Consider the following 10,000-nt stretch of genomic DNA (forward strand, 5'->3'; position numbering starts at 1 on the left):
AAGTGAGAGAGTGAGTGAGTGAGAGAAGGAGAGAGAGAGAGAGAATATTACCTTTATTTCAAGTGTAAATTCCTTCAAAAGGCTATGAAATAAGTTTTGCCTTCCTGTAATAACTTATTAGGCGTATGTTGATACAATCTCACATTCATATTTATTTTTTTCCATCGATAACATCACTATTACTAAGAAGAAAAGAAAAAAGAAAAAAAGTTTTTTCTCAAAGTTTTCTTTTTTCAATTGCCCATGGCAATAATTGACCATCTAATTTGAACACGTTAGTTGATGGTATATAACATCACTGGAATATTTCCCGAACAACGAATGATGTCCTATAGTCCCTTACACATTCTACATAATTATGTTTGTATATACACATTATAGTTTTTCTTGACTTGTCCAAAAAATATAAAACAGTACAATAACCTCCTCTTATCACCCCGTAAAACTGATCGGATGAATACAACTCTTAGAGGCCCAACATGGCCTTGTGCCGGGAGAAATGTCTCAACGGGAAACTGTGCGCATTTGTTATCTTGCTAGTGGGAGCAGTATTAGGCAAAGTTACGCCCTGTTGTCAATGGTTTAAATTTCAGTACTAAAAAATATAAATTAAAAATTGTGACCAATATTTAAAAAACTGGTGAGCTTTTTTTACTGTATCTTTTTCATTATGAAAGACACATATATGGGTTCCACTAATATATCTGGTAGTAAGCCAAATTTCCTCTAGCCACACCCACTACATCATCCCTACACCTTCATTCCCCTTGCAAGCCCTCATATCCCTCATATTTCCATTTTCACTCATACAAAAGGGGTAACAGTGATAGGAGGAGGAGGAGGAGGAGGAGGAGGAAGAAGAAAAAGGGTGAAAAACTCACAAAAAACATAACAAACTCAAAATAGAATAAAATACATATCTATCACAATTCACAATATCACAAGACGACGGTGCATCACACCCGTGTGACACAGCTAAATGCCAAATGACGGGGGCGACACACCAGTTTGACGTTCACTTTGCAATATTGCATAGGCCCGGCGTAAGGGGTTTCCACTTACCGCCGGCCTGTCAGGATTGGGTTAATTATGTACTTATCACATAATCATGTACATATGAAATACATTGTGAAACACAAAATAATGTCAAATGTATCTCAGTCATACCAGGAAGAAAATGAATGAAAAAATAGGAAGGAGATAGCTTTCTGTGGCATTGGGGCTGGAAGAGAGATACCAATTACAGATATACTAGTCTATCCTCACTACATCCCATGCACATCAAAATAACAACAGGCAAATGGCCTGCCAGTTTTTAAAAGCTGATGCTCATTTGAGACTGGAATGTCAAACTCACATATCACCTTGATCGAGGCAACTTATACTTTTGGAAATAAGGTTGGAGGTAGTTCAAGCTTTATAGTGTGGAATAGGACGAAGACAATACACAATGACTGTATAGATATTACTGAACTTAAAAGGTTCAAAGTGATTGTGACAATAATGATAGGAGGAAATTTAGAATTTGATACTATAGGTTTAAATAATCTTTCAAGTGAGGAAACACTTGAACAGTCAAAACAACAGTCAGTCACATTAATAAGGAGTTATGATGGCCCTGATTACCAAAACTTATGTTTTGGACATACAATCCTAGCTCAAGTCTGCTCCACAACAAGAAATTGAACCTATTCTACCAAGGCATCATCAGAGAACAAATACCCTTGAGTAGGTTTGAATGTGTCACGAAGGACAGTTATTCCTATACAATACAAAACACCTCAATTCAGTAGAAAATATTGAGTGAAGGCAGTTTAATTACCAGATAACAGCACTTTTACATGCTTCTTATCATATACTGGAGTCTTTAGGTAGAAAGATTTCATACAAATTTCACTACATACAAAAGACTTATTATAAATATTTTCTGTAGAATAAAATTAAGAAGTGGACTGTAATTCCATGAAAAGTACATCTAATGATCCAAATGTAATTGAGATCAACATGGAAATATCTATATCTCTGAAACAGACACACTCACAGGTCTAAAATTATGTCTATCTTTTCTTGTGGTAAGTATAAGTCTAGACATCTTCAACTAAATATTACAAGAGATTAAAAGCAATTCTGACACCCTAACACTAAAATTAGATGTTGATGTACCTCTAATATATGTGTATTCCTACATGGATAACAGTCTTCTCTTGGTGAAACTGTGCAGGTAATTATGAAAGGTCATGTTATATATATATATATATATATATATATATATATATATATATATATATATATATATATATATATATAAAATAATATATAAATATATAAATATATATATATATATATATATATATATATATATATATATAAATATATATATATATATACACACACTTTTTTTTTTTGAGGGGGGGGGGGAGAATTTAAGGACTACCCTAAAAACAGTCTCTGCCTCCAAAATTGCTCTCCAATTTGTTTATGACTCAGGCAGAGACTATCTCAGCAGATATTGTTTATGACTTGTTCTGTTACTAGATTTCATCATTACTGTTGTTAACCCATTAATAACAGGTTGGTTTTGGTTCCAGCTGGATATATCGCTGGGATATTTAGAAATGCCCAGTGCTAGCATTGCTGGCTATTTGTACATTGTGGTGGCCAGCTGCTATGTGCCATATCATGCAGCAAGACAGCCAGTCAATGCCTTAACGTGGTATTCATGTCACTGGCAGGAAGACCAGCCAGGCCATGATGTGAAGTTTTATAATCCACCATAAACCCTTTAACCCATTCACGCCGGGGCCATTCCGGCTTTGCACGGTCGCTATACCGAGGTTTTCGAACGCATCATCCGAACGCTTCGAGATTCTCGGGCGCACGGGCCGCGAGCCTGGGCTGCCCGCTCGCTCACGCCGAGCGCCGGCCTTGGCCAGATATCTCGTCGGCGGCGTCTGACGCGAAAACCACGAAACGTGTCAGCACGTCATCCGGCGTGAGTGGGTTAATGATAGGTGTCACTTATATGTGACACGGCAGCAAGTTCATAATACACATCACCTTTGTGTGCACTGTCATTACGTGGATCATTGCGTTGGGTTAAGGGGTTTATTATAACTAACATATACTTTGTATCTCATTCCAATGGTAAAATAAAGTTAACCCTTTGATGACGGTGAGTCACACCCGTGTGACACGGCTAAATGCCCGATGACGGGGCGACGCACCAGTGTGACGTTCCTGAAGCAATATTGCATAGGCCCAGCGTAAGGGGTTTCCACTTATCGTTGGCCCCGTCGGGATTCGGTTAACCCTATGACGACAGTGCGTCACACCTATGTGACACAGCTAAATTCCCGATGCCGGGGCGTCATGCCAGTGTGACGTTTCCAATGTAATATTGCAATGGCCCGGCGTAGGGGTTTTCACTTATTGACGTGCCCCGTTGGAAAAGGGTTAATAAATAAATCTGATATATATTATGACTATAATAATACAAACACTATCGTCAACATGCAAGTGTGGCTTATCCTAAGTTTAATGACACTGTCAGCTGTATAGGCAAGTGGGACTCATCTTCAATTTTTTTCTAAATTGGTTTGACAATTAAAATTTTGCAATATTCTGATTTCAGTATTTATGTATGTATATTTTTCACTTACACCACCCTATAAGCAAAGATGTCTGGTGTTATAGAAAATAGATTCAGCATTTATTTTGGCTCAAATGGTAAAAGAAATATAAGTGAGATTAAGAATCAAATATGTATAAAAGTATGGGAAGTAATATGGCAACAGATGAGAAGAAAAAAGAAAAATGAAATTGAAAGAAAGAAAAAAAGTAAGAAAGAAATGTCTGTCAGAAACATGGAAATTTTACATAACCAAATAAAAGTATATAAGTTGAAATTGGAGAAATTTATGAAAGACTATATGAGTAAATAAGGAGCTTGAGAAATATATAGTTCTAAATCAACAAAGAACACATTAGCTATTAATCACAGTACTTTTTCTTATGACCTATCTAATGCTGCTCTGCCCTTTCAAGAATTATCTTGATTACAAAATCACTTTCAATTACCCCTTCATGAAGCATTATTTCCTCTATGATATTCAACTTTTCTCTTGAATAGGAGGAAATACATTTTTTTTTCTTCATTTGTCTTTGTAAGTATTTATTCTTTATAATTGCTACTGTAATTACTGACTTTCATTATCAATTTGAGAGCTGTCTTGATATTTCAACTAATAAACCCTCATTCCATGACTTCAAATACACAAACCATTCCTAAATCCATGAAACACATAATCCTATTCTGATGTCATTAAACACAGACCTCCACACTCTATAAATCAACTACATTACTTCAATGTGAGTAAGAATTATCACACATACCTTCTGCTTTACATCCAAGGGTAACAACTCCAGCATCATCTTCCAAGTGATCCACAGAAGAGGCAGAATGGATGGTGACAGTCTCGGCTCCCTCGACTTCTCCCCCGCATTCTGAATTAACCAGTTGTGCCAGTGCCAGAGCTAGTGATACATGATCTTCTTCAGAATCCTCCACAGCCGTGCCCTGTGTGTTTGTTGGAACCACCACCACACCTTCATTTTTAAAGGGAATGTTGGATTTAGTTTTGGCTTCAACACTTCTGCTACTCTCTTGTTTCTCTGTGTTTCCACTGGATGCAGTGCCATCTTTTATTATTTTCTCCTCTTCATTAGCATTAATATTGCAGGAGTCGTCAATTTGTTTTTTCTTTGTTTCTTTCCCATGCTTCTCTGATTTCACTTTCACTGAAACACACTGATCCTTCACCACTTCCTTGACACTGGAAATGCTTCCAACCTGTTTGTCCTCACAAGTGCTAACTTTACAAGGCTCATCTTTGGCAGAGCACAAGTTCTTCCCCTCACTTTTCACATATCTAACATTAATACTTTCTTCTTCTTGCAATTTATCTTTAACAACACAAAGCTTTTCCTTTCTTTGTAATCTATTCTCAATACAACTAAGGTTCTTCTCTTCACTTGGTCCTTCCTGGGCTGATGTAGAACTCTCTCCTTCTATCAGCCCATCTTTAACAAGTGTGTCCTTTACTTCACTCAACCCTTCTTCACCATATGTGTTTTCTATACTTGTCCCATCTGATGAATTTTCCTCTACCTCTGAAATATGGGACTCACCTTCTGCTACACCTATACTCTCAGCTTCTTTCACTAAGAACTCACTACTTTCTTTATCACACTCTTCTTTTTCTTTACTACGAGAATGGTCTAATATATCCACAGCCTCTCTGTACTCATCTTTGTGACCAATATCCTCCCTGACTTTGTTTTCAACATCCAAATCTTTATCATCACAGTTTAATTCGGATATCCTGTAGTCAGTTACTACTTCTTCAATGACAACTTTGTGAAGACATACATCATCTGTTAGTAATGTTTCCTCCACATCTCGCCCACCATACTTCTCAACAGCATAACACAAAGCATCTAAGCTATTCCCTCTAGTACTCTCTGATGAAGTACCCCCACACCACTCTGTCCTTCTGGAAGTACTTACTGTACTTTCAGACCTGGTGTTTCTTGCAGTGTCCGCACCTTGAGCCCCCGAGTTGCTTTCTGTATAACCCCATTTTTTCTGGGAGCTGAGGTCTGCCCCGTCATCACCTTCATGGTCCTTCTCACTGTGTTCTGCACTTAACTTCTTCCCTCTTTTACTAACAGGTTCTGAAGGCACTTCACTTGTGCCACTTTCATCTGAGCCAACATCTTTTGTGCTCTCTGTTTTCTTAATCTTTCTCCTGGAATTTCCAGATTCATCTGTGGTACTATGCACTCTCTTGAGGTTCTGCTGAGGGCGACCCTTGCTCATACTCTTAATTTGCACTTTGGTTTGAGTCTTCCTACCCTTCTTGTCAGTCTTTGGAGCACATTTTCCTTTGGCACTTGTGCCTGGTTTGCTGGGCTTCTTTGGTACAGCCCAAACTCTCCTCTCGATGGTTGCTCGTCTAGAGGATCTACGCAGCACATTGGCTTCATTTTTGTTTGTCTGCAAAAGAAGGAATACTTAATTTTTTTTCTTATCCATAAATGAAGCTCTAATAAAATCTAACAATAAGGGAAAGATTAGGCAAATCATCATGGAAGAGATCAATAAGCTGATATGACAAGTCAATGTACAACAGATAATTTCAATTATGTTTTATATGAATAGCCTTATTCATATATATATATATATCCTTTTATGCATTTCAGATAGTATATGCCAATTTATGAGGGGTAACTCTACTAAGTATTAAATAAATACAAACTAAAAATGGAAATGAGAGGAAAATAACCATACTGATAAAAAAGGAATATTCATAATCACATCAGTAGAACAATTAAATCAATAACTATATGCCTAAACATCAAGTTGCTAACTATTTCTATGAAAGTCAGTAATGTCTTATTTAACCAAAGAAACCAGATTACTGAACCTAACTATGCATATACCATTGTAGAAGAAAGTGATCTGTTAAAGTATAGCATTAAATATTACAGGGGAGTGGGACAAAACTTGACAGCGATTATTCTGACCTTAGCATGGCTGACCGAGCTTGTCACCTTGCACTTCATGGTTTGTCCCTGTGGGGAAAATGTACAGCCTTTAGAAACAGGAGCACTAATATTTCTACTAATAATGACAGTAATAATAATAATAGTAAAAACAATATGATAATGATAATGATAGTAATAATAATCATAATAATAATAATGATAATAATAACAACATTAATAAAAATATAATACAAATAGCAATGGTAGTGGTGATAAATCTAAAAATATATTAACCCATTGGTCGCGGTTTTAATAAAACATGTAAACAGTTGGATGACCGGTTTACATTGTCTGGCACAGTACGATTTGCAACAAATCATGCCATCCGCTGTCAGTGGGTTAATAATAATGATGATATTAAAAACAATATCAACATTTGATTTAGGGCTATGATGAAAATATTCATAAAATAATAAATTAATCAAAATTCAACATTTTGAAATGGATACATCTGAATACAATTTCTATGTGTAAACCACATCATTAATGTATATCTCATTCTGGGACTGATACTACAAACATGCCTTCATGATACAACTACTGGCTTGAAAAGTTAAACCTGTGATTTCACTAACAATAAAAAGCATGAGAGTGCTATGATTCTCCAGTCGATCTAAGGGTAGCTCTGATTGGCTGTTGTCTCTAGAAAAAAAATTGTTTTTTCAATATATGGCTCTTTTCCAAATAAGTGCACACCATGTAAAACAAAAAGACATTAGTCAATTGTTTAATTCTATAATGAGTGCCTTCCTCTACTATTATGGCCCAGATTGTGAGGAATAGAGGTGGAATCATGGGTAATATCCACTATATATGAGTAGCAGATGGTGAGAGTAATCCATCGATATTATCTTCATGGTATTTAGTACTGCGGCACTATTCAGAAAATTTACCAAAAGATTGTAATCTCATTAACTTATATACTTTTCAAATCATAAAGTAAATTGCAAATTCTACCATTGGAAAACTAAAAAATGACTAATTTGGAAAAAATGTAACTTCTGAAATCAAATGCTTGAATGAAATAAACTTATGGTTTTATACTTGAAGTAGGCCTTTAAAATGAAATATATATAGAAAACAATCTGATTCCTGACATAGAAATAATTTTAAAAATAAAATCAAAATACATAATTCACAAATATATTGTAGACATATCTCCTCAAATCACTTCCATTTTAGTTAAATCTTAAAACATGGAGAGTGCAAAGACAGAGAAAAACTAAGGTTCAAGAACATAAATCAACAATAACGGCTATGGAAAATATACTGTCATTAGTGAGGGTAAACATATAATTGCTTGCAATAGATCACATTGCTGTGGCCTTTGGGTCAATGTATATTCCGACAAGATTGAGCTTTTAGATCATCTTAGTGATTTCCTGTCAAACAAGACATCAAGCTCTATTTTGCCCAATACATATGAAGAAGCTTTGGCATTTACTGGAGTACCAAAGGTGCTAATCAGGCTATGATGAATGTAGGACTAGAGTCCTAGGTAGATGTGGTTCTAAGTTAAATAATTAACCTCTGTTGTAAGGCAAGAAAAGTAATGGTAAGAGTGTAAGGCTAATCTTATTTGTAAACAAATTACTACATGGGTAGTGAATTGGTGGGGAAAAACTGATGATGGACAAAGATTTGAAACTTTAAGTCTGAAACAAAAATCTTGGTGTTGTGAAAAATGAAATAGGCTACAATCAATCTTTTGCCTACCACAAATGTCTATGCATGATGCCAAGGCGTTATCCCCTATTCTACAATGTAGAGTAAAAAATTTTTGTTGTTAATCATTACCAAATATGCTTGTTAATTAATCAATGTATAAGAGAAAGATGTAAGTATGGTACATTTGTATATGGTTTCTTTTCATTCAAATCACCAAAATTCAGAGGATACTTTACTTTCCAAATATATATAGAAAAATATCTTAAGTCAGTGTCTATCACATCACTTTTGATAAAAATCCCCATGAAAAAAAAAAATGAGGGAGGAATATCACAAACACTCAGAAAAGAAGAAAGTAAGATAATAATAACAGTAATAATAGTAAACAAACTCCTGACAGAATTTCATATTGCAAATCATAAAACTGAAAACAATTATCAACACTTTTCCTTTTACTTTTCCAATCTCTTGGCATCAGCAATAAACTGCAGGTGTAGCAAAGCAACTTTGTTTTTAATTACTGAAGAAGCAATGCTCATACTCAGCCTGCAAGGCAGTGCAGGTACACAAGTTTACAGTCAGACTTTATATTTATAAGAAGAACAAGTAAACTAGAACCCAATAGTAGAGTAAATCAACATGCTCTGAATGTAGTAAACACATTATACATAAATGGATGAGCACATAATATAAGAAAGAGCTCTGTAATTTGGTTTGCATTTCCATACATGAAAAGTCTTTTAAACCATAGAAGTTGCAAAATTGGTTTCTGAAAAAAGGTCAGGATTTGGCTTATCATGTTGGCATGTTTATATCTCTTTTGAATTCCATAATATTTCCAACCTAATGCCTGTGTCAGATAAACATACTGAAATCACATGACAAGAATACTGAACAATAATATCAAGTGCACCAAAAACACATATAGATATCTCTGCATCTTCTTCATGTTTCGTTTTGAGGAATTGATAACACACCTATATTTGTAGATAACACAGAACTTAACTAAGATATGTAACTATTCTACCTGTCACTAATGCCAACAAATTTTCACCAAACATTTCCTTGTATAAGGTGTGTCCAACAGTCGATTTAACAATATCAATACTTTTATCAAATAGAAGATGTAGGTATCACTTAGTGGGTTTCTCGTTACCAGTTTTGGTATTTACAAGTTACATTCATTCAAACTTAAATATTTCATAGTTTTTTTCATAAGAATGTTTTTGGCCGAGGAACACCCAACTTGTGACAAGCAGAGAGGTTTAAGCATAGAGAACCTTAATCCCTTCCTTCCACCTTACATATACGGGTTGCAGAAGGGCGGGGGAAGCTGCTGACCTGCCCTCATTGGGAAAAGTGGAGCGTATGAATCTTTTAAGAGGTGGAATGATGGTAAATAATCTTTGTTTACATGCATCAGGACCTCCCACAATACCCCCACAGGACAACACAGGACAATATGGTCTTTCTGACTCAGAAACTTCGATTACCGACAGCATGAAACTAATAGTTTGATTATCTGTCTTGTCTCCTCGTGTAACTTACTAGTGATGAAGAAAAACGTATCTGAATCACACATATTCGCACGCGATGTCGCTCATTTGAGGCAGCGAACGATCCCTATGGCGGCCATTTTCGGAAGCCGCGAAGAGGTGGAGCTAAGGGAACGAGAGAGGGCGGCCGAAGGGAATTCCGTTTTCGGCGAGGCTGCGAGGCCGAACTT

At 35.9% G+C, this 10,000-nt stretch overlaps 1 protein-coding gene across 2 annotated transcripts in view; it reads right to left on the bottom strand.

The window, feature by feature from the left end:
• Window positions 1-9,955, bottom strand: part of LOC147469215 (uncharacterized) — a 23,363-nt gene extending 13,408 nt beyond the window's left edge. The window contains exons 1-3 of one of the 2 annotated variants that reach the window (XM_086550409.1): window positions 9,823-9,955; window positions 6,586-6,633; window positions 4,393-6,055 (exon numbers count right to left, since the gene is read on the bottom strand). In XM_086550409.1, the coding sequence (XP_086406535.1) occupies window positions 4,393-6,055; window positions 6,586-6,624 (1,702 nt within the window). In that variant the 5' untranslated portion in view covers window positions 6,625-6,633; window positions 9,823-9,955. Of the gene's footprint in view, window positions 1-4,392; window positions 6,056-6,585; window positions 6,634-9,578; window positions 9,603-9,822 lie in introns of those variants that run through there. The other variant, XM_086550408.1, reaches the window with a different exon arrangement.
• Window positions 9,956-10,000: the final 45 nt, after the last annotated feature.

Source organism: Penaeus japonicus, unplaced genomic scaffold, assembly GCF_977035675.1.
Source record: "Penaeus japonicus unplaced genomic scaffold, GWHDUDI00000001_assembly GWHDUDI00000023, whole genome shotgun sequence".
In the NCBI taxonomy this organism is placed as follows: domain Eukaryota; kingdom Metazoa; phylum Arthropoda; class Malacostraca; order Decapoda; family Penaeidae; genus Penaeus; species Penaeus japonicus.